Raw genomic sequence first — 26,057 nt, forward strand, 5'->3', positions numbered from 1 at the left:
TAGTTTTCCTTGAGGGGGTGGGGTGGGAATGGAAGCTGTAATAGAGGAAAGGATTCAAAATAAAAGACCGGCTGGTTTCACATATTATATTAATTTAGTGAATTACTGAACTGTTTTCACACTTCACAGTTACCCAGGGCAGGATTCCTGCAGCATGCTACTTTAAAATCAATGCCAGTCAATGTTATTATAGCTTCCCATGATGCATGAATCTGGCCTTTATCATGGGAGTCTACCAAAAACCATATGAATGAGGAATCACACAACAAAATCTTTGTGTAGAAGAACCTGTGCTGTAAAAGAGAGGCTGTTGGCAAGACACAACTGATAAGCAACGCACATTCTCTTAAAGAGCTTTTGTCCAAAGGTCTGAGAAGTTAAAGCGCGTTCACCAAGTTTGCCTGGGAATCTCCACATATAAATTTCATTTTATTTTCCTGCTATGTTTTTATGAGTGGGGAAGATTAAATGGAAGCCTTCCGGAACATTTTCATTTGAGCAAACCTGAAAAACTCCGGTTCAGCTGCATCTATAGGAATCTCCTTAAGACTTTTAAATGCTGTCTTTTTTTAAAAAAAAATGTCTTATAACAGGGTCTCCAAACCTGGCAAAGACTTGTGCAGTTCTCAGAGATTCTGGGAGTCAACAGGCCATTGCTGTAGTTGCCCACCCCACCCCCGCTAAATGATGCCCTTGCTTGATAATGCTGAGATGGGGAGACCCAGCCCTGCCATCTGCCAGCAGGTCCTTTCTGAGAAGCAGAGGGAGGAGACAGCACCCCCAGGGGGATTGCTATTCTGGAGAATCTAGCTATAGTCCAGTGAAGCGAAGCAGCTCAGGCAGAAGAGGAAACTCGCTGTGGGTCGTGAGGTGGGGCTGGGCTCCTCCCAAACTGGAGCTGTGTGTGTGTGTCCCCCACTAGTAGAGCCAAATGCTGCAACTGGGGAGCAAATGGCTCACAGTCATCCCCCCCCCACCAACAAAGGTGGAGCGAGAACCGAATCTTCCTGCCCAGCTTCTTCCACAGCTCTCAGTTGAAGACCAGGGGACACCATTGGTGAGGAAACTTAAAGTGAACCCAGCTCATTCTTCCACACAACTGTCCCTCTTCACAGGGCACAACCATGTTCTTCACACTGATTAGCATGGATGATACCTAGTCAGGTAATGAAGCATCTGTAAGCAAGCTCAGGGAGCACCAGGAACTCCACAATTACTCGGATCCTTCTCATGTATTCAAAATCATGTTTACATTCTTATCTGTTATCTTATATATGCTTGACAAAATAAAATAAATAAATGTAAAAAACCCACTATGGTTAAGAATCACTTAATTCTGTTATTTTGGCTTCCAACTGTAATTTAAAATTATTGCTGAACAAATGATTTTATTTTAATCTATTTTCCTACACGACTCCTTCCATATTATTATTATTATTTTGTTGTTGTTGTTAGTTGCGAAGTCCTGTCCGACCCATCGTGACCCCATGGACAACGTTCCTCCAGGCCTTCCTGTCCTCTACCATCCTCTGGAGTCCATTTAAGCTCACGCCTACTGCTTCAGTGACTCCGTCCAGCCACCTCGTTCTCTGTCGTCCCCTTCTTCTTTTGTCCTCAATCTTTCCCAGCATGAGGCTCTTCTCCAGTGATTCCCTCCTTCTCCTTAGGTGGCCAAAGTATTTGAGTTTCCTCTTCAGGATCTGGCCTTCTAAACAGCAGTCAGGGTTGATCTCCTCTAGGATTGACCGGTTGGATCGCCTTGCGGTCCAAGGGACTCGCAGGAGTCTTTTCCAGCACCAGAGTTCAAAGGCCTCAATTCTTTGGCGCTCAGCCTTTCTTATGGTCCAACCTTCACAGCCATAGATTGCAAATATTATTATCATTAGACGGCAAACGCCTGTGTGGAAGGCCAAAGCAAAGATGGCAAGACACAATAAATGAAGACAGGAAAACAGTTGGACCCGGGTGCTTGTTTGATCGTGCAGGATGGTGTTTGTCAGTCCACATCAATAAATTCTTATCACAGACTAGCAAATTGTCAATCCAAAAAGTGCATCCCGCCTCTTAGTCAGAGCTGTTTGCAGATATTATGTTTGAGACCAATAAGCCATTTAAGTGTATTTACAGAAACATATGACATACTTCCTTCTGTTGGAAAGGACTTTGGAAACGATGAACACGCTTGGGAGAATATGCCAAAGAACAGAAACATTTGGCAAAAGGCACAGCGTGTGAGGTTGGGCCTAAGACAAAACTTGGAAGTTTCTGCCCAGCAAGTGGATGAATAAGCAATTCCGCCTGGGTGTCACAGAGCCAACAAAGCCATGCCTGCAAAAAGCCTTTGCCAATAGTTGGAGAGGAGAATTCCTGGCTTCCTTCCATCTCCACGCCTCCAAATATTTCTTAGGATTACCAAGGCAACAAAATAGGAGAATGCAGGGAAAACTTGAGAAAAAAATGCAGATATTTAAATAGGGATATTGACAAATCTGTTATCTTTTCCCTGCTCCTCTGATTTGGGTAGACCATAACCTAACTTAAATAGAATAGAATAGAATAGAATAGAATTTTTTTTTATTGGCCAAGTGTGATTGGACACACAAGGAATTTGTCTTGGTTCATATGCTCTCAGTGTACATAAAAGAAAAGATACGTGAAAAAATACATGAAGGAAAGCTAAAATGTAACATTATTCAAAGAAAAGAGCTTAACGCTTTCACTTGACGCTTATAAAGTGAACATCACCAAATTTTTAAGATGGAATCTAGTAAGTTATAAATGCACAGAATAAACAGGAGAGAATTGACAGTGTGGAACCTTCTCTTTCTACTGCATGGAAATACTTTAGAAATATAACAGAAGTAACTAATGCTTTAATCCCCAATTAAAATCCTACCAAATATATGTCTCAGCTTTTCAGAGGCTGACACACATATTTGGTACTGCTGCTGGAACAGCTTCTAGTGCCAATTTTATTTGGATAATATGAAAAATATAAATGCATGCTTATTCACGTTTCTGGTTAGGGGTACCAGATTGTTAAGTACTTGACAGGTTTTCCAGAAGGAGTTGCTGCCTTGATTGTCTTTTGGAAGAAACAGTGAAAAACCTGAGTGCTAGCAAAGACAATATCCAGAATCTGCAACAACATCTGAGGGAAGAAAGAAAATCCCCCTCTATGCACAACCACAACAGGCAGGACTGTAAAGGAAGCTCTGCCCATCAACTCTTCCTTTCCAAAGTTCAACTAGATTTAGCTGAAAATTCTGAGCAGAACCTTAGATGCATCTTGGAGATTTTCGTGTGCGTGAAAGGGACAACATGGAAGCTTGGACTTGATAAAGGTGTCTGCATTCTCTGAATTTCAGCTCACATTTCTATTCTATTCAAATCTGCATGGTTGCAAGGTTAGATGTGGAATAATATCTCAGACTGATGTATCTAATCATAAGATTATGAGAGGTGTTGGGGACAAGGGACATCCTTGTCTCGTACCTGCTTCTAATTTTATCTCTTCAGTTAATATTCCATTCACCTTCACTCTTGCACTACTTTTTTGATACAATTTTGAAATAACATGTATAAACTTGTTACCAAAGCCTAAAGCCTCCACAATTACTTTAATAGCTTCCCATTGTACGGAATCAAAAGCTTTAAAAATGTCCAATGATCCTATACCAATTTTATCACCATTATGTTCAGCTACATCTATAATGTACCTCGAGAACGTGGATTTTGGCAATCATGAGGACATATCCGAAGACCCAAATCTTCCTTTTTTTATGTATAGCACAAGGGTGGAATAATGTATTTTCTTTTTTGTTTGTAATGTTAAAAAAAAAAGTAATAAAAAAAAAGATTATGAGAGGTGATTGAAACAGGAAAGTTGTAAGAATGTTGCATCTTTATGCAATTAGCAACGTTTAGAAAGAATATTGTGGATTTTTGCTCTTCGGTGAATTGCTGAGAAAAGTGCTAGTATGCGAAAGAAAGTTTACTAGACCTTTCCTGACTTAGAGAGAGCATATAACAAGTTGAATGTGGTTGAGTTATGTAATATTTCAAACAAATATATAGTTGAAAGTTCTTTGCTGAATGGAGCAAGAATGGAATGTGATGGAAAGAAAATGTGTGTGGGAATCAGCGGAATGTTTTGAAAATTGTTCAGCACTGAGCAAGGAATAAGGCAAGGATCTCTGATGTCCTCTTGGTTATTTAATTTATTTACAGATTTATAATAAATTCTACAAAAACACATTGTTGTGTCTGCGCCCCCCAAGCCGGGTCTCCTGCCAGAAAATGACTTGGAGCCGGGCCTCCTGCCAGAAAGTGACTTGGAAAGTGAGGGGGAAGGGCCGTCAGGACTTACTTCGGAAGCACCTGCTTCCCTGGCTCAGCTCCAGGAGCCAGAGGCAGGCCAGGTGGAAGAGATAATGAGGCCTCCGTCCCCTGACTCTTCCCCCCCCAGGCCACGCCTTCAGACCCAGCTGATAGCAATCAGGCTTGGTTGGACCCTAGGTTTCGTAGGCAGGAGAGGAGGGAACAACAGAAGCAGGGGTGGGGCAGGCCTAGGAAGTGCTGAGTCATGGAGCCACACCCCACAGGATATAAAGGCAGCAAAAACTGCTGTGCCTCATCGTAGCAGGCAAATCAATTGATTAACTAAGAGCTGAAGTTTGTTCCTGGGTGACTCATTGGCGTCGAGGGAGATTGAACAGAGACACTTGGCAGATGCTCGCTATTCTGATGCCAGAGCTGATAGTGCTGGCTAATTAAGCCATCACTCGGACGGAGGCGAAGGGGGGACAGAACATACTTTTAATACATGCTTATGGTAACACTAGAAATACACTGGTTGGGGATGGAAATATGTGTGTACTCTTGTATGTAGCTGATCCCATGCTATGACTGAGGATGTAAATCAGAGATGTCAAACTTGCGGCCTGCAGGCTGGATGCGTCATGTGCTGGCCACGCCCACCCCCATTTTAGCAAAGGAGAAAAAGTCATGATATGTCATGTGACAACAACTTGACACCGTGAGTTTGACACTCCTGACCTAAATAATTTGCAGGGAATATTAGATAGAATAAGGGGTATAGATCTGATAATTGTTATGGTCCGCCAGCAGTCTGCGGAGCTGGCAGCAGAATCGGACAATGAGGAGCTGCGGAGGACCATGGGCCAGTCCTGGAGTCTGGGGAAGGCTCGGACAAGGGCTCTGCATCGGAGGCAGAGAAAGGGCCATCTGGAGGTATGTGTTGCCTCCGGAGCCTCCAGAGTCAGACCTCAGCGAGGCAGAGCAACAGGAGGAGCCTGTGCCCAGTGCATGCATGTGCAGAGCTGCCAGAAGGCAAGATCAGATAAAACAAAAGGGACGACTCGGGAGTAGGGTTTGGAGATGATGGCCCCTCCCATAAGACTTAAAAGAGGAGCAAAGGCACGTGGGCCTTTGCAGGAAGCAACATTGTTAATTCTGTGCAGTTTAAAGTCTGAAGCTCTGTTTGATTCTGGACTTTGTGTGGCTTTGCCAATTAGGCCTTTGGCAGCGTGTCAAGGGAGATAAAGGTGGGTGATTATCAGCCTTATCCCAAGCACTCTTTACAACTATTTGGGACTCATCTGTAAATGAGCAGAATTCATAGCTGTTAAATAAAACAGGTTTTTGAGACTACTCGTGTGTTTACTGACTCAGGAAGTCTAGGTCAGAACAAGAATTAATGTATGCAAAACCAAAACAGTTGAGTTTGACAGGAAAAATGAACAATGGCAACTCATATAAGTTTGAGCAAGTGACTGTTAAAACCACCTATAATTTCTTTGGTTCACTATTACTTACTTGTTCATTTTCTATATATCACATAATGTTGTTTATCCACAAAAAGGAATATTGTAATATTCACATCTACAGATGTGTACATCTTAAATGCCAGTTCATTATCCTGGTGCAGCTTAACAGAAGTAGTAAAATGAGAGGATAAAGAGAAAGGAAGATAATATTTACGATACAACCCTCCTCTGGAGAACACACAAGTACATTTTTTGAGGGGAAAAATACTGAAGAACAAAATTCCAAATATCTCACTGAGACATACATTTGCAAATGCATTTTCCCCCCAATGGGTAGAGAGACACTTTCATGCTCCAATAGCACCAAAATATTTCACTCTACAATAAGCCAATAAGATTCAAAACAGTTATTTCTCACTTTCTCGACAGCTTCAGACTAAGCTAACTTTTTTGAACCCTGTTTCCACTGGTATGCAATTTTAAAAAAGCCTCGTCTATCTTTAAATTACATACTTGCTTTTCCCACTTTCCACATTTCGAAAAAGCAGCAATAAAAATCCCCAAAGGCAGCCTTATTACAGGAATTTAAATAGAACCATTAATCAATTACCTGAAGCAGGTCATCACTGAGGACTTCAGTTTTCTCAGCTCTATAAAAGAAGAAAAAAAGCCATTGAGCATTTTTGTACATATATTAAGGATAAGGTAAGCAGGGTAGACCAAACATGGATTTTATCTAGAAATAGTAATCTTGTTGATTAGGAAAGCAGTGTGTGCTTCTATCACAGGTGATACATAAGCAACAGATATTATAAAATCTTTATCTTGTGTCACTTAATCAAGAGAGTGAGGGCAATATTTTTCTTCCTATTAACTTTCCAGATGGCTCCAACTCAAGTTGTTTATGTACAGATTTGCAATTTCCCTGGGAACCAGTAGATTTTCACAGAAGCCTCTGAACTCCACTTGTGCTCCTTGTTTCCAGCCAGAGTGTCTTTCTCTCTCTCTCTTCCACTGCCCATTACGGAAACTTAAATTTAAAAATTCAACCATATCAGCACTTTAGAGTTTTTTCAGTATTTCCATCTTTCTGCCTTTTAAAATGGGAACATGGTGCTTCCAGCAAAGTATTTCTGGTTCAGGGGAGTGTTTTAAAATGTCAGCAACCTGTCCTTAAAATGATATATATCAAGCACAGCAGAATCTCTTATTTTACTTGAGTACAGTTTCAAGTTTACATTAAAACAAATCAGATCAATGTATGTATGGTACCCATAAAAGGGTTATGGGTTTCAGGTTTCCAACTGTTTTAATATCAACTCCTTCACTAACATTCACTGCTGAACCACGAAAGTTTGGAGAAGAACCAACGGTGGATATTCCTGGTGGAAGGAAGGAAGGAAGGACCCATCGCCCTAGGTTTGTGTTCAAAGGCACCATATTCCTAAATTCTTGCACATGGTAGTAAAAAGGTGGCAGAACACCTGTGAACAAACTCTTATTTATTTATTTATTTATTTATTTTGTCACATCATCATATAAAAAGGATTATATAGTATATAAACATATATATGAGTAAATATTAGGAGGTATAAGCATCAATATATATATATAGGAAGAAGAAAAGAAAAAAAACAATAGGACAGGAACGGTAGGCACGTTTGTGCGCTTATGCACGCCCCTTATGGTCCTCTTAGGAATGGGGTGAGGTCAATAGTAGAAAGTTTTTGGTTGAAGCTTTTAGGATTATGGGAAGAGACCACAGAGTCAGGTAAAGTATTCCAAGCACTGATGATTCTGTTACAGAAGTCATATTTTCTGCAATCTAGATTAAAGCGGTTAACATTAAGTTTAAATCTGTTGGTTGCTCTTGTATTGTTGCAATTAATGCTCTTGTGGAAGAGAGTTTCATTCAGCTAGTCCATAAGGTCCTGGCTACAACCTACTTGTTGCTTGAATGGGAGCCACAAATCCAGCAGGACTGCAAGTCATGAACCAATTTTTTCCCCTCCCCTACCTAGAGTAACTCCAGGGAATGATGTTGTTATCAGTTTGCAGAGATGTTGGTTGATGCACAGCAGTTCCATTTGGACCCTGACACTCTCCAGTTGGGGATTTCTACAGCAGATCCAGTTCGACCTGGACTGGCAACGCATAGCTGGACGGCATCAGCATACCAATGATACCCCATATAAACAGAATAGCAATAACACTTATAGACTTATATACCGCCCCGTAGTGCTTTACAGCATTCTTTGGGTGGTGTTCAGTCTTGGCATTATTTGCATATTGCCCTCAACAATCTGGCTCCTCATTTTACCCATCTTGGAAAGATGAAAAGCTGATGAGTCAACCTGGAGCCCTGTCACCATTGAACTCTGCGCTGTGGGCAGTTTGTCTGCGATACTGCGTTCTAACCACTGTGCCACTAGGTGACCCCTCCCAACAGGGTTCATGCAGATGTTCAATTACATGGGGAAGCACTGAGTCGTATGGAACCCCTCCCATACCCCTCTGGAGAAATCAAGGATTATAGCCTATCCTTCCTGTAACTACTGACTGAAACTGCCTGCTCAGGTAGGCATGGAAATTCCAGCCTCCAGCCATTGCCGGTGACCCAGAAGTTGATAGTTATGAATATTGCTCAGAAGTATAATAGGACCAGATGCTGCACACAACTAAAAATTGAGGTCCTGACAAAAATAATTGCTTAGAGCAATCCTGTCCTTTTAATACCCCAACCATGCCTGAATCCGGGCTGATAGGAATCTACACAATACACATGTTCTAGCATCCTCTGTGGCCAATGTCCTGCTACCTTCTTGACAATCATCCATAAAAAGGGAAAACTGAAGATTGGGAGAAAGTGGCCAGATCATTGGCGGATTTCTTCAGGACTGGGCACAACAGACCTCCCTTAAGGTAAGCAGCGTGATAAAGGTAAAGGTTCCCCTAGCATATACAGTATGTGCTAGTCATTGCTGACTCTAGGGGGCAGTGCTCATCTCCGTTTCAAAGCCGAAGAGCCAGCGCTGTCCGAAGACATCTCCATGGTCATGTGGCTGGCATGACTTAATGCCAAAGGCACATGGAATGGTATTACCTTCCCACCAAAGGTGGTCCCTATTTTTCTATTTGCATTTTTTTTACGTGCTTTCAAACTGCTAGGTTGGCAGAAGCTGTGGGACAGGTAATGGGAGCTCACCCCATACGTGGCATTAGGGATTCAAACTGCTGAACTGCAGATCTTTCAATCGACAAGCTCATGGTCTTAGCCACTGAGCCACCACGTCCCGCAGGCAACGTGATACCCTCCCTCAAAACAGTGTTAACTGTCTGCCATATTCGGTTACTTACAGCCTGGGAAGTGGGGAGCTTCCCACCTGATTCCTTCACTAACTTCATTAGTGCATCTGATCTAACTCTAACTCATGCTGCATCTTATTTATTTAGTTATTTATTTTGTCACACAGTATATATAAGCATAAGCATGAAATTACTATACAATATATAAGCATATATATGAGTATGTAATAACTATATTAATTGGATATAACAAAAGGAAACATTAGGACAGGAATGGTAGGCACGTTTGTGCTCTTATGCACGCCCCTTACAGACCTCTTAGGAATGGGGTGAGGTCAATAGTAGACAGTTTTTGGTTGAAGCTTTGGGGATTTTGGGAAGACACCACAGAGTCAGGTATTAACAACTCTGTTACTGAAGTCATATTTTCTGCAATCAAGATTGGAGCGGTTCACATTAAGCTTAAATCTATTGTGTGCTCATGTATTATTGCAATTGAAGCTGAAGTAGTCTTCGACAGGAAGGACGTTGTAACAGATGATTTTATGAGAAACTCAGATCATTTCAAAGGCGGCGTAGTTCTAAATTTTCTAAGCCCAGGATTTCAAGTCTGGCGGGATAAGGTATTTTGTTGTATTCAGAGGAGTGGAGAACTCTTCTTGTAAAATATTTCTGGACACATTCAATTGTATTGATATCAGAAATGTGGTATGGGTTCCAAACAATCGAGCTGTATTCAAGAATTGGTTTAGCAAATGTTTTATATGCTCTGGTTAGTAGTGTAGTGTTTTTGGAGAAGAAGCTACGCAAGATTAGGCTTACAACTCTTAAATCTGTCAGCCATCAAGCCTGCTAGATTTTATGACCTCCCACTACTCCCCCCACCAAGAGTATTGGTTAGCAAATATCCTGCAATGCAAAATTAGACTATAGAAAGTATAATTCTCAAAAGGGAAGCAAGCCTCGCAAAAGATTCTTATCAAATAATACAGTGCTGCCATTGAGTTACAACACTGGCTGGACTCTGATGGAATGAAATGCAGCTATTGTAAGTTTTCTGGAAAGTAAGTTAGGTCTCTTCAGAGCTCAATACAAGAAGGCAACCCTTGAACTTGGCTTTAAGGACATCCACTGTCCTCCTCTTCCCCAGAAGGATTAACCCAAAGTTAAATTGCTCACAAATCGTCTCTCTCAGACTCTGGCACATGAGGCACTTGGAATGTGAGTTAGTAGAAATGACCTCTTTCAAAAATATGTAAAACCCGTTTTGGAACAAAAATGTTTATAAGAACTGACATACAGACGTCAAATTGCTTCCATCTGTATGACAGCAAGAGAACATCTCAATAACCTCACTGGCGGTTCATTAAAAACAAGTTTTTCTAGTGGCCAAGCTCTTTAGATTAATCTCACAAGGCAATGCAGAGTTCTCTTGCGATTCTGGAAGCACCACCATTCTTTCAAAAAACATGTTGCACGATGTACAAGTTAGGAGCGTCACTGAAGCCAACAGATCTACTTTTATATGTAGGAAGCATACTTTGAAGTGTTATCCAAGGATACAATCACAAGCACAGAGTCCTGAAAGCATCCCACTGAAACCCAGGAGAAGATATCTGAATAAACATGTTAAGAAGAAGAGAACAGACTACACTGCAATGGTAAGAGAAAGTATTCTCTTCCCCTCAAGAATGACTCACCAGGAAAGCATGTAACTTTCAGTCTCAAAATCATACAAGTGGTTGACTTGTACAAGCATCCATAATATGCTGTTTTGGAAACAGACAAATTGTTAAAACACCAAGGAAGTTCCCCACATACTTTTGTAATCGCTAAGAGTACAAATAAGGTGTGCCTGCTGCCAGATCAAAAGAGAAAGAGACGCTATCAGCATGCAGAGAACCCTTCTGTAAATATTAAGAGGCTTTCCCCTGCAAATACAGACAAGCCAACTGATCAGCTGCTTACATGGTTAAGAAACCATCCAGCTGCTAGACTGGTAGAACTCCAGAATGTCAGCAACTATCTGGCAAAGGGAGAAAGCAAAACCAAGCTGCCAGAGCCATGTGCCAGAATTGATCCAATGCTAAAAGAGTGAAAATATCAATCCATCTCACCCAGAGCCATGCATTCTGCATCTCTTCAGAACTCAGTCTTGGAAAAATAGTCTTAACTGAAGAGTTTACAGAAGTAACCTAAGTCTAGTTAGGCTTTTACATCAGACGTGGCTTTATCCAAATGTACAAAACAGATTTCTCTTACTTCTAATCAATGATGCTGTTGGTATTGCAATTCAAGAATCACTTTTATAAAACATTGTGATTACTGATACTTAACAAAGAGTTTCTTATCAGGAAACCGTAATAATAGCAATCAAATCAAATAAGCAGTCAGAAAGCTAATACTAGACCAACAATCAAGCAGGAAACGATACCCCGATCAAGGAGCTACCAACTCAGACAAGCTATCAAACAGCAAACTTGCAGCTTACTCAAGGAACCACCAGGAACACACCTACCCATACTGATAGGGCAAGTCACTTGTACATCAACGAGAGCAAACCCCACTCTCATTAGCACTGATGATGTTACCTAGTTGGGTAAGGAAACAACTGCAACCAAATAACCCAACTGGGAGAGCGCCATAGACCCAGCAGTCCTCCCCTTCCTTTTAGCACAGATGAAGTTGGCTAGAGGGAGGGAATAAGGGTTATGAGGAAGGCTCTGCTTGTAACCCTGTCTTCATTTTAGGACTGTAGAGCTTTGGTATGGGCATGTTTGCAGCCCTGCTCATTTATTTGCTGTCAGCAGCTCTTGGATCTTAATAGTAGATACTTGTAGCTGCATCCCGTTCTGAGTAATACTATATTGCTACTACTATGGCTACCACTGTTAGTTTATCTCTCTTTTTATATGTATAGTCAATTCAAAGCAGAGAACACACCTAATGCTGCCTCTTAGTTCCCCCACAAAAACAACCCTGTGAAGTGGGTTGGGCTGAGAGGGAGTAATTGGCTCAAAGTCACCCAACTGGCTTTCTTGACCAAGGGAGACCTAGAATTCACCACATCCTGGTTTCTAGGCCAGCATCTTAGCCACCACACTAAACAGGCTCTCATTATTTTATTATGGTTCATCAGTCAGTCAGGTGTTTAGGCTGGATTTGGCATTTTTATCCACTCATCGAGTCCTTCCCAAGCACCTTGGATATAGGCAGATATATGCTCCTTCCTAGTGCTACAGGTATGTCCCATGAGGTCAGCTGTTCCAAGAAAAGCTGCCTTTTGCCACTGACCAGTGGTGAATTTGTCAGTGCTGACGGTGTTCAAAAGTGGTGCTCCAGTTGTTTTGGGACTGGACCCAAGGCACACCTATCACTACTGGAACCATCTCTGCTTTCCTTTGCTACAGTCATTCTAGCTGTTGTATTTTGTGGTTTTCCCCAGTTCTTTCTCTTCTCTTCTCTTCTGCTGTCTTCAGGTACCGTTATGACTTTTCTGTTTTATTGGCAATTGGAGTGTTATGTGACAGGTGCTTGTCTGTTTGAACCCTAAAGTCCCAGAGCCCTTTAGCTTCTCCATTTTCTATTACTTTATCTATTTTGTGGTCCCACCTGTTCTTGTTTGCAGGTAAATGGTATTGCTGGCAGGTATTCCAATCTACCACTGTTGCTACTTTGTCATGTATTCACTTCTAAGCTTCTTCTTGACTTCATTATGTCTGAATTTGTCAGCTTGAAGGATGCCCATGTATTTATAGTGGTTGTCTTCATCCAGACGTTTGATATTATTTCCACAGGAAACCTTGATTCCTTCAATTTTCACTATTTTTCCTCTGTTGATGGTGAGGGTGGCACATTTGTCCAGTCCAAACTCCACTGAAATATTCTGGCTGTATATACAGACAGTGATGAGCAATGATTCTACTTCTGGGGGTTTTAGTCCACACAGCTTCAAACCGTCCATATAAAGGAGATGGAACAGACTTCCAGATGTTTGTTTTTTTTATGATAGTTAGCCATGGCCTGACTTGTTCAGTAATGGCGGCAGAGGAATCAGTGCAATGACAAACAGTAGTGATGACAGTGAGTCAAGGACATTCCTCTCTTAATCTCTTCCATTCTGACACTGTTGACCTGCAACTGTGTCTTCCATTGTGCCATCAATCTTTGTACAAAGCTTCTGATGTTTCTATTGACTCCTGTTATTTCTAGGCATTTGATTATTCAATCATATTGCAGGAAGTCGAAGACCTTCTTGTAATCAATCCAAGCTACATTTAAGTTGGTCTTCCTTCTCTTGCAGTTTTTCCAAAATCATCTTGTCAATTAGGAGCTCACCTTTCCTTCCTCTGCTGCTTGGGGAGTTTCCTTTCTGCTCAGGTGGAAAGAGCCTGCTTTCAATTAGTTGCCACTGGGCTGCATCTGCAGTCTTGAAGGTTGGAACCGTGTGGCTGGAGCAGATTGCTATGCAACACCTTACTTAAGGTTGCACATTATTTGGTAGCAATAGAGGAAGAAGACAACTTGGTGAACTCTCACCTGCTGGATCTCAAAGGAACTGATTCTCTTTCCCTGCTATTTAACATCTGTATGGAACCACTGCAAGTAAATTTGGTTGAGATGGAAGAATAAATGAAAGTTTATTGGTGTCCAGAGTAATTGGTGTTTTTTTTTAAGTCAGCGTTTTCATATGGCCAAGTGCAATAAGCCCAGCTAGGTAGCAACACACAATTGATCTCAACATTTTAAGTAGCCATGACATGGTTAGTGCTTGGATGAGGGAGCACCAGGATATCCCAATGGAAGACCAGACTCATGCTGGCAGAGGAAGCATGCTGTGGATCCTGTCAGTCAAGGTATGGCAGGGTATGGCAGGGTAACAGATTAACAGAGTTGGAAGGGACCTTATAGGTCGTCTAGTCCAACCCCCAGCCCAAGCAGGAGACATCATTTCTGACAGATAGCAGTTCAGTCTCTTCTTGAAAGCTTCCAGTGATGATGGTCCAGGACAAGAGCCTTCTCTGCCATGATGGAGGTCCTTTGGAGCATCCTGCCCCCACTCCAGATGAGATCTGCCCTCAACCCATTGAACTTCTGCTGATTAGCCTGGAGATCCAGTAGGGAAGTATTATGCTGGAGGTGATTGATGGACCAACAGTAGATCCCACCTCCTTCTCTGTGCATCCTGCTTCCTCCCCTCCCCTCTTTTAATCACAATTCGTATTCTTATTGTTTGTGTGTATGTGTGTGTATCTTGGATGCACACATTGGAAAAGGATTTGAAGGAAACTGCATCCAATGCAGGGGTTACAAGTTGAAAACATAAAACTGACTAAAAGCCCAAACAGAAGATCTATGATCAAAAACAGGGAATATGAAGCCTTCACCCATTCCTCCCCCCCCCCCTCTCTCTGAGTGTGAGTGTGAAGCTACTAGATGGGAAGGCCAGAAATCCCTCTCGCCCGCCCCGGGGGAGGCCAGGCTTCAGGGGAGAAGGTGCCCTCCTCTCCACAGTACAATGACTTGGTTTGCTGCCAGGCCAGAGAGGAGAGGCAGGAAGAGATGGAAACACCTGAAGCTTTGTGCAGAAACCAAGATAAAGGGTGGCAACTTTGCACCAAGCAAAAAGGGGTGTGGGACCCTCTTCATCCAAACAGCTCAACATTCCCTGCAGGGCTTCAAAAATCCAGGATGTTAACCTGGGGATTCTGCCACCTCCAATGAGAGACACCTGACAGGCCCCTTCTTAGTCTTTCAGTTATAATTTCACCCACTGCATTTTCTGAACAACAAATTGGCAAGCCTTTACACTCTAAATAACCCAAAGGTCGGCTTGAGAATTACGAGCATCTTGAACATTGGGCATTCAAACGTCCCTTCGATTCCCTTGATTTAAAACTATTTCCCCTTACAGAATCCATTGAGTAACTGCAGGAAATACAGCAGCTAAGCAGGGCATAGAAATGTCGCAGAAACAACATTGTGGGAAAATAGGAAAATTTTTGGCTTGACCCAGACTTTCAAAATATACTCAAGAGAACTTCCAAGAGGAACCTTTTCAAATCTCGATTGAAATGGAGAAGACCTCTAGTTGGGGACTTTCCCATTAGGACTTTCCTACTGCCACCATTAGCCTCTCACCGACCAGTGCGCTCTCACAGAGAGGGCCTCCTCCGGATACCGTCAGCTAAACAATGTCGGCTGGCGACCTCCAGGGGGAGGGCCTTTTTTTTTTTTTTTGTTTACATTTATACCCCGCCCTTCTCCGAAGACTCAGGGCAGCTTACAGTGTATAAGGCAATAGTCTCATTCTATTTGTATATTTTTACAAAGTCAACTTATTGCCCCCCCAACAATCTGGGTCCTCATTTTACCTACCTTATAAAGGATGGAAGGCTGAGTCAACCTTGGGCCGGGCTTGAACCTGCAGTAATTGCAGGCTTTGTGTTCTTAATAACAGGCTCCGTGGGGGCCCCTACCCTCTGGAACGAGCTCCCTCTGGGGCTTCGTCAACTCCCCGATCTCAGGTCCTTCCGCCGCGAGCTGAAGACGTTGCTGTTTCGAAGAGCAGGACTAGCTTGAACGTAGTTTTAAATTGGGGTTTTTAAATCAGGGGTTTAAATGGGTTTTAAATTTGTATTTAAAAGTTTTAAGGCATCAACTTAAATTTAATTGTCTATTCTTTTTGCTGTTTTATATGTATTATATGTTTTTCTGTTGTTTTATTGGCTGTGAACTGCCCTGAGTCCTTCGGGAGATGGGCGGTATACAAATATTATTATTATTATTATTATTATTATTATTATTATTATTATTATTATTATTATTATTATTATTATTATTATTATTAATAATAATAATAAAGTGGCCAATGTTCAACTTCCATCATTCTGAAAATAGCAGAAAACTGAAAAAGACCAGTGAAAAGGCTCATGTAGGGGGGAAAAACATAATAAAACAAAGATCATTCAAGACTCTTGCGTATCTGCAATTTGATTTGTATCACAAACCAAATGTAATACAAGGTTTTGGATGTAGTATTTAGAATCAATGGTCTGTGAATATTGTTTTCAAGGACACCCTGCATACATTTTATTGCAGTAACTAAGCAGAATTTCCCTAACTTTTTTGTTCCCCATTGTCTTCTTCCAAGAGGAAGGTCAATCAAGACAATATTAAAAAGCACATCATGGTATGGAAGCCCCCAAGAAACTTTGTAACTGAGCTGAATCGAGGCGTGTCCATGCCTTCACTTTTGGAATTTAAAGTGAATTGCATTTTGCCGATGAGTTCTGTATGGCACATGAAACGGAAGTACAGGGTTGTCTATGAATTTGGACAGAAAGTTATCAGTGCTGTAAAACTGGTGGGTTGAATGATACCTAGAAAACAGAAATCAAATTAAAAATCACTGCATGCTTTTGCAAACAGAGCACTGAGTCAGCGGATATGCCTGAGAAAAAGTAAATGTGAAAGTGTAATTTCACAAAGCCTGTTGTGAAATCTTGGTAAAAGTAAAAAAAAATTTGGGCTATCTGTAAAGAGAAAAATTCCAAATTGTATATTGAGTCACTCAAAGGTCATAAAATTGAGCAAGAACAGAATCTGATGGCACTGGGTGAGGAAGGCATGTCATCCTTTTGAGAGCACTAGTTTTTTTCAGGGCTGGGGAGGAACGTAGAGAATAAAACGGGCCATCAAGCAACAGCCTCCTAAACTAAGATATGCACATGGGAACGAGGCACTCCAAGTTGAAGACACAAGCATGAAGGTTGACGTCTTATTTCAGGAAGCAACTCCATTTCCCATCTTAAGTACATTGAAGAGAGGAACTAGGCAATATTTAGTTTAAAAATACCAGCAGGGCCCAGGAAGCTGAGTGCAAAATGAAACCATCACAATGCTAGACAGCAGCCAATTTGAATGCCAAAATCCAACTGTCTGGCCTCTTCTATCTGGAACACTAACCAGACAAGCTTTATGGCTGCTGCTCCCCCACAACAGCTGCTTCTTTTATCCATTCTGCTTTTTGCAACATCTGGCACTGTGCCTAAAGGAACATAGAACGACAGGGTAGGAAGGGACTTTAGAGGTCTTCTAACCAACCCCCTTCTCAAATGGGAGACCCTATACCAGTGGCCTGCAACCTTTTGGGCACCAGGGACTGGTTCCATGGAGAGAAGTTTTTCCACAGACCAGAGGGAGTGTGGTTCTGTATGCTGCCTGCATCCTGTGGATGGGGTTTTGCTTGCTTGTGCAGATGGGTTTCTGGCATGGGGACTGTGCTGACTGAGGGTTGGGGATCCCTGCCCTATACCAGGGGTCTGCAAACTTGGCTCTTTTAAGACTTGTGGACTTCAACTCCCAGAGCCAGCAAAGCTGGCTGAGGAACTCTGGAAGTTGAAGTCCACAAGTCTTAAAAGAGCCAAGTTTGCAGACCCCTGCCCTATACCATTCTGGACCAATGGCTGTCCATCTCAATCTTCCATTGAATTCCATCTTCAAGTGGACTTCCCACTGTAATCTTAATTTAGGAGTAAATGTCTGGGACCCAGCAGACATTTAGAGCCAGTCTTTCTCCTTCCATGCTGCTCATGTACCCATGGTCAAGGTAGCCATTTATTCCCCAACCACAAGCATCATGGGTCAGGCAGGTTACCAGATAAGGCAAGAGTAAACCAAAGGATTTTTTTTTCATGCTGGCCATGAAAAAAATACCAGCAGGGTATTTTTCAAAGAGAAAATGGTATCATGCATGGTTTTTAGTGTGGTTTAAAGAAATAAGTTATTAAAAAATCCATAGTCCTTTATGTGTTTAATAAACTTTCCCTTGTTCCTTTTGGAATATCTCTGAGGCTTTTGGGGACCATATGCTATGCTGGAGTTGTGCCCCTTTGTCCTGGAATACTTCTATAGAGTTGGGACCAGCTCCCCCAATGGTCATCGCCCACCAAGGATGGAGATAAATTGCCTTGAGCAGTTAGTTCTCTCCTTTGTGCTTCTTTTATTCATTGCTTTTCTCTAAGACATACAGGTAGTCCTTGATGTATGACCACAATTGAGTCTAAATGTTCTGTTGTTAAATTGGGCCTCTGGTGGCTCAGCAGACTAAGTCTGTCTGTTATTAACACAGCTGCTTGTAATTACTGCAGGTTCAAGTCCCACCAGGCCCAAGGTTGACTCAGCCTTCCATCCTTTATAAGGTAGGTAAAATGAGGACCCAGATTGTTGGGGGCAATAAAAGTTGACTTTGTATATAATATACAAATGAAGACTATTGCTTAACACTGTGTAAGCCACCCTGAGTCTTCGGAGAAGGGCGGGATATAAATGCAAATAAAAAAAAATGAGACATTTGTCAAGTGAGCTTTGTCTCATTTTATGACCTTTCTTGCCACAGTTGTTAAGTTAATTCCTGCTGTTGTTAAATCAGTAACAGTCGCTAAGTGATCCCCATTGATTTTGCTTATCAGCAGGTTGCAAAAGGTGATCACATGACCAGGGGAGCTGCAACCGTCATAAATATGAGCCAGTTGCCAAGAGTCCAAATTTTGATCATGTGTACATGGGGATGCTGCAACAGTTGTGTGAAAAAACAGTCATGTCACCTTTTTCAGTGCCATTGTCGAACTGTTGTAAGTCAAGGACTACCTGTATTCATTGCACTAGCATCTGCATGCCTGACTCTGGCTCCAGACTCTTGGTTGAGCTGGTTCAGCACCATAGGAAGGCATAAAAATCATACATCCTTATTTCCTAAGAGTTCCAGATATTACTGCTTTTATGGCTTGTAGATTGACAGTCTGCTTTTTACTAGCATTTTCATTTCTTGCATTTTTAACGTGCTTTTCATCCTGTAGAAACATGATTAGAAAATTATAGATTTTGCTACACTAATTTTTAGTACTACAATTTTTATGAATGATAACATACAGACATGACCAGGAAACATCATAGTGCGTTGGAGGCGGCAGTAATCCGGCATTCAATCAATGTCCCTTTAATGCTGAGATAAGCAGCAAGGGAGAATACAAAGTTCCCAGCTGCTCGCCTTTCCAGCAGGGCTTCTGCCAGGACTGGGGAAATCTTATTCAGAACATTCCATTTTGTCTGGCCTGCTCCTTGAGGCCCTGCACTCCGCATTTCCGCATCTCCAAGATCCGGCCTGTTTTTTGACTTGCTAAGCAAGAGGGATACACACAAGGACACAACTTTCGGACAAGCCGTCAGCAAACACACATCCCTGAGCTCTCAGAAACCCATCATTCTAACTGGATTAAAACTCCCAAAAGTGAAGTGCAGAGCTCCGCAAAGTAATCTAGTTAAAGTCATCCAGGCTCATGATGCTGCTTTCATTCCCACAGCAACGGCAACCCTACACTGAGCTGCTGCAGCCTGCATGGAAGAACCAATCTGTGACCAGGAACTGCACCAGGCAAGTGACGGTAGTTGGCAGAAGACGGACAGAGAGGGCTTATTCCTCCTCCATTCCTAGCATAGAAACATTACATTTAATTTTTTGTTTGTTTGTTCAGGATTGAAGGCAAAGTCACTTGGCATTTTCAAACTTGTCATTCCAAAGGTCTCAAATAACTTTAAAACAGTTAATAATCAATTGCTGGTTCTGAACAGCAGGTGAAATTAGCAAACTTAAGTGCCCTTTAAAAGATGTTGTGAGCAAGATGGCTATTCTCATTGTCTCCCAGTGCTCAAACACACGGGAGATCCCTGTGCTGCCGTCTCCTCATGAGCAGCAGCTGTTGGACCAAGGTGGGCAATTTCCTGTCCTCACCACCTTATCCAAAGAGGTTCCAAAGAACTACCGGAGTCTACTCATTGGCTCTTTGTTCTTTGTATTGCTTTCAGATAAATTTTCAGTCCACCATTCCTCTCCCAAAAACCCTTTGATGGTTTTTTTCCCCTAAACATTAAACACTGCCTCTACTCCTTTCAAATCTGACAATCTTTTAAAAAATACCCACTTTCCCCACCTTTTAAAGAAATCCATTCCTAGATTTCCCAATATTAATCAGACGTCAGATGAACTGAATATTTTATTGCGGAAATGAAAACAAAACTGGAAATATAACTTTAAAAAAACCCCAAAGCCTCTAGAGATAGAGATGCAGAAAGAATTAAAAGGGAGATTTGGAAATGTCTTCTCTAATCAAATCAATTTTAAAGCAAGATCTTTTTGGTCATCTTAAAACTGGAATAAACTAGCAAGAATCAGTTGAATGAAAAATGTGTATCCTGATATCCAAGCAAAATGTTGGAGATGTGAGTGTGATGATGCTACATATTTTCATATTTGGTGGACTTGCAAGAAAATTAAGGCCTTTTGGATAAGAATTTGGTGGATTATTCAAAATGTACTGAAGAAGAAGATAAAGTTCCTGCCGCAATTTTTCCTTTTGGGAATTATAACGGATTGTACAGTGACTGAGACTAAATTGATCTTGAACTTAATAACAAAAGCAAGGCTGCTGATTGGACAATATTGGAAGAAAAAAGAATTACCTACAATATTGATGGATATTGAAAGTTATCAACTTGGCTGAGATGGCAAAAATCTCAGCCTTTTTGAAAGACAATACGCAGGAAAGATATTTAATTGAATGGAAAAAATGGATTGATTATATACAAAATAGATATCAGATTAAGAGATATCAGATTGCCTTTGAATAATTAGGATGTATTATTTTAGAATGTTATGGGGGAGGTTAGGAAATGAAAAGACTCGGATGAGGTTAATTGGATTAGAAAGGAAAATCTTACTCTATGTTTGGTTTATGTGTAACAATACCTTGTGATTGACCCAGGAAACGGGGTGGTGGGGTGGTGAAGGGAGGGGTGAAGGGGGTTTTGAGGGGGGGAGGGGGGAAAAGGGGGAAAACTGTTTGTTTGTTTGTAAAAACTTTTTCAATTAAAAAAAAGAAAAAGAAAAATGTGTGAATTTATTCTCAGGATCAGGAATAAGGACTGGAGCTGAAACTACACTGCAAGGAGAGGGCAGTAAAGGAGACCAATAGGGTGGAGACAAGGAAACACCGAAGTCTGCAAGATTTCCAGAAAGGGCGGAGGGGACGAAAAAGCATATTTCATGATGCCTTTGAGAGCCTGCTTTAGAAAGCTGCTGCTGCAAACATTTTCCCTGGAACCTCCTCTTCACTAAGAGCGAAGCCTCCCCCATAGCCTGCTGATGGCATCTTGAGACAAGCTACACTTTCAAGAGGAATAGACAGCAACTCCCGGGGCAGGGTGGGGGGGGAACCAAAGCAGTCAGGCAGTCAGGCAGGAGGCTTTTCTGAGGCCTCAGCAGATGGACATTCAAGGAAGGTCACACCACCAGCTCTTCCAGGAGGCGATGTAACACACCCTGAAAAAAGGCCTTTTTTTGCTCTTCCCAAATCCAAATGGTTTTCATTACCAGGCTAACTTAAGAGCTAATGCCAGAGTTTGGTTTTTTTTCTTCCCCACACATCCTTCTTTATATATTTGATTTTATTTATATGGAAACTGCTCCAGGAATTCAAGGCTGACGATGTCAAACTATTCAATACCACTAACAATACTTCTACCCTTCAAAATGACCTTGACTTTGTTTCCGATTGGTCTAAAACTTGGCAACTTCAAATATCAACCAGCAAATGCTCAGTCTTACATATTGGTAAAAAGAACCCAAATATCAAGTATAAGCTTGATGAACATTACCTTACTTCCGACCCCCTCCCTGTCAAAGACCTTGGAGTTCTCATATCAAATGACCTAAATGCCAAAGCCCACTGCAACTACATAGCAAAAAAAGCTCAAAGAGTTGTAAACCTAATTTTACGTAGCTTCTTTTCCAAAAACTCTACACTACTAACCAGAGCATATAAAACATTTGCCAGACCTATTCTTGAATACAGCTCATCTGTCTGGAACCCATATCACATCTCTGACATTAATACTATCGAACGCGTCCAGAAATATTTTACTAGAAGTGTTCTTCGCTCCTCCGAAAACAACAACCTTATACCACACCAGGCTTGAAATCCTGGGCTTAGAAAACTTAGAACTCCACCGACTCCGACATGATCTGTGTTTAACACACAGAATCATCTATTGTAATATCCTTCCTGTAAAAGATTTCTTCAGCTTCAATCGCAACAATACAAGAGCAAACAATAGATTCAAACTTAATGTCAACCGCTTCAAACTTGATTGCAGAAAATATGACTTTTGTAACAGAGTTGCTAACGCTTGGAACTCACTACCTGACTCTATAGTCTCTACTCAAAACCCCAAAATCTTCAACCAAAAACTGTCTACTATTGACCTTACCCCATTCCTAAGAGGACTATAAGGGGCGTGCATAAGAGCACAAAAGTGCTTTCCGTTCCTGTCCTATTGTTCCCTTCATTATAGTATTATATGTATACTTTTACTTATATATAGTTTTTCTCTCATGATGGGTTACTGTTTATGTTGATGATTGTATGATTGTGACAAAATAAAATAAAAAAAAGGCAGCTTTCAGGGGAATCCCCCTTCATGTTATCCCCACAACAGGGTTACAGATAGTCATTTATTAGTTAAAACACTGTTTTTCAAACCTGGCGCCTTTAAAATGTGACAACTTCAATTCCTAGAATTGCTCACCCAGCATGTGTTCCCTCCAAGAGTTCACAGAGGTTCAACGGCATTCTTTCTACCAATTTTCCCAAACAAAATGGGAATTTTGTTTGGGAAAATTGTTTGTAAGCGAAACTGAGAGTCAAATTTTTGCAAAGGTGGAAGATGGACTTGAACTTCATTCTCCGCATTCCTAGAACAACCCTTGAATTTAGTACATCCCACTCTTTCCCTTGTATCCCAATGACTGGTAACCTCCTCTGGAAGCACTAATGGCATAGGATTGTAATGCACATCCTTTAAAAACTTTGGGAAGACAACTCTGACTCATCACTTTAGCTGTGTCCTGTCTCATAAAGTTCCACATTTGCCTCCAGCTCTAAATCCACAAAGGAAGGCAATTAACAATAAACCAGTAGAACTCTTGCCTTCAGAAGTTGTGGTTGTACCATCACCGGACGGTTTTAAGAAGAGATTGGACAGCCATTTGTCTGGGATGGTATCGGGTCTCCTGCTTGAGCAGGGGGTTGGAAGACCTCTAAGGTCCCTTCGAGCTCTCCCAAAGGTGTTTTTTTCAAGAGGCAACTTGACTTTCTGTTATTTCTTTGAAGATTTTTCGCTTCTCATCCAAAAAGCTGCTTCAGCTCCGACAGGATAGTGGAGAATGGAAGGAGTTATATTTCTTGCAAGACAGCTGGTCATTGGCATTCTTTAGAGAGCCGTTGAGGCCACCTGGATGTTTATCTGTGTCGCCAGGGTCACTTGAGTAGTGCAAATGGGTGTGCTGCCTTCATGGAAATGTTGAAAGGACTGTGTTGTAGACTGGAGACTTCCAGCTCTATTATTCGAGTTCTATGTTAGTTCCCCTGTTCACTGAATCAGACCTGTCTCTCAAAGGAAATAAATGGGCACAGCTTACAAAACTATTACTTGTATAAATGAATGCCTTTGGAAATAATTTTCAGGATAACTAGTCACTCTGCCAGCATTCACAGCCAGCCATCCTGCTTTGATTGTACTGAATGCTATAAAGTCAAACTGCTGCCAAGGCACTTCTTGCAGAAAGCTTAATTTTCCTGATTCTTTTCATGGGTGATGCCATTCCTGTTTCCTATTCTTGGTGCAGGTTTGAGCTAGGGTAGTAAGTACTAGCTCTGGAAAAAAGCTCAGCTCGGTTTGCAACAGAGATCTTGTCACATGAAGTTTAGATATGGGATTTATTTTATCAATGGCTAGAAGGAAAGTTATGTTAGTAAAGATCTGAGAAAGACTATTATTAACTGAAATATTAAATTGAGTGGTTTTAGAATGATGGAATGAATGATGTTATCAGATAAAATATTTATTTGTGGACATGTATATGGAATGAGAGTATAAAAGGTTATAGCCATTGGTTAATTAAAGGATCAGATATTAGATGGAGGTAATGTAATACAAGACGAATCAAGGATATTTTTATGTTGAAAGTGCACAAGAGATATGTAACCACCCCACCGACACACAGTAATTGGATTGAAGATGTTTTTATGTTTGCTTGTCTTGTTTTTTAAAAAAATAAAAAATCTTTTGAAAAAAAGAAGTTTTCAAAGGCCCCTCTTATCCTTGTCTGCCTTCATGCCTACAACTTTAAAAAAAACCTCTAAGAGCTCTTGGTATTGTTCTAAATCAGATTCTACAAGCATGTTAGAGTGCCTTCCTACTGTTCTCTTCCTACTGGTCTTATCCCTAAATTCCAGAAAAGCAGAGGTCACTTAACTGAAATCTCTTAGCTCTATGCTTATGAAATGTGAGAGGAAAGCAAGCAGCTTCATGTCACAGCTGGTTTATGGCATCACATAGCACCTAACTAAGAGCATATGCACCAAGACAAATTCCTTGTGTGTCCAATCACATTTGGCCAATAAAAAATTCTATTCTATTCTATTCTATTCTATTCTATTCTATTCTATTCTATTCTATTCTATTCTATTCTATTCTATTCTATTCTAATAATCCGTGCAATTGTATGCTCTACTTCCAGTTCCCAAACAACAGAGGTTGTGCCTTAAGATGGCCCAGGCTGACCATCAAGTGAATGATCCTGGAATCAAAGGACTTGAACAATCACTATACCGGAAAGCAGCAAAAATTTAATTTTTAAATAATAGGCGTGGAATGCATTTCACTTACAATAGTACCTTCATTACTGTAACCAGCTCCCCAGTCATGTGAAACATGTTTCTAGGTAGTCCTCAACTTTGTCAGTGTATGAGCGTTCATGAATTGGAATAGACGTAGTAACAGGTCAGCCAATGGGGACTGTTTGGTGACCCAGACAGCTCGAAGCCTGGGCGTGGCTTAGCTTGACTGATTTGTATATAAGAGTTGTTTTGTCCTTGCAATATAGCCTCTGTATTATATAGCTTATTCTGAGTTCTGGTTCTGGCTTCTGCTGCATGGGTATTGTATACATGAATCATGTTTTATATTACTGTATACAAAGAAGTTTCTTTTAAACATGAATCCTGCTGAGCTATTTACTTGGGTGATGGTTGGATTGCTGCAAACTCTAACGAACGTATAACCACAATTGAGCCCAAAAGTTCTGTGAATGTGAGGCAATTGTTAAGTGAGAACTGCTCCATTTTAAACCTTTTTCTTTTTTGCCACAGCTGTTAAGTGAATCACTGCAGTTGTTAATTGAATCACGCTGTTATTGAGTCTGGCTTCCCCCCTTGACTCTGCTTGTCAAAAGTCACAAATGGGGATAACATTAGCCAGGGACAGCTTAACTGTTGTAAGTACATGCCAGTTGCCAAGCATCTGAATTTTGATCATGTGCTCTTAGGGATGCTGCAACATTCATAAGTCTGAAAAGTGGTCATTAAGTCATTTATTTGTAATGCTGCTTCAAACGTTCGCTAAACAAATGGTTGCAAGTCGAGGACTACCTGTACTCCCAGGTTCAGGGGAAGCAGACCCCTCCTATAAAAACAGGCCCATCTAGGAAAACCAATCTTAAAGGTCTTCCCATCACCCTTCAGCATCTTTGAGCAAGACCTGTAGCCCGGGGCGAGCCTTTCTGGCTGCTGGCCTTGCTTCCTCTACATTTTATCATAGTTAAGTGTTATGTGTCATACCTGGTTTCATAGCCATGATTTGCAGTGCAGAGGGGCTGAGATCTGAAGGGAAACCTCAAGATGCTCTGAGAAACAGGCTCTTGGTGTCAGATTAAGCCATCATCCACTGGGATCCCTCGTCCAAAAGGAGGGAATTGCTCTTGTTCTGGCTGAGCTGAGGCCACTTTGGGCAAGTGAAAGCAGCACTGGATTTATGGCGTTAGGAGGCTGAAATGCTGCACTGCCC

At 41.4% G+C, this 26,057-nt stretch overlaps 1 protein-coding gene across 7 annotated transcripts in view; it reads right to left on the reverse strand.

Moving 5' to 3' along the window:
- Nucleotides 1-26,057, reverse strand: part of ARHGAP17 (Rho GTPase activating protein 17) — a 78,509-nt gene that overhangs the window by 37,649 nt on the left and 14,803 nt on the right. For all 7 annotated transcript variants that reach the window (XM_058157214.1, XM_058157213.1, XM_058157215.1 and 4 more), the window contains exon 2: nt 6,400-6,439. In XM_058157214.1, the coding sequence (XP_058013197.1) occupies nt 6,400-6,439 (40 nt within the window). The remainder of the gene's footprint in view (nt 1-6,399; nt 6,440-26,057) is intronic.

The sequence above is a fragment of the Ahaetulla prasina genome, chromosome 14 (assembly GCF_028640845.1).
Source record: "Ahaetulla prasina isolate Xishuangbanna chromosome 14, ASM2864084v1, whole genome shotgun sequence".
NCBI classification, from domain to species: domain Eukaryota; kingdom Metazoa; phylum Chordata; class Lepidosauria; order Squamata; family Colubridae; genus Ahaetulla; species Ahaetulla prasina.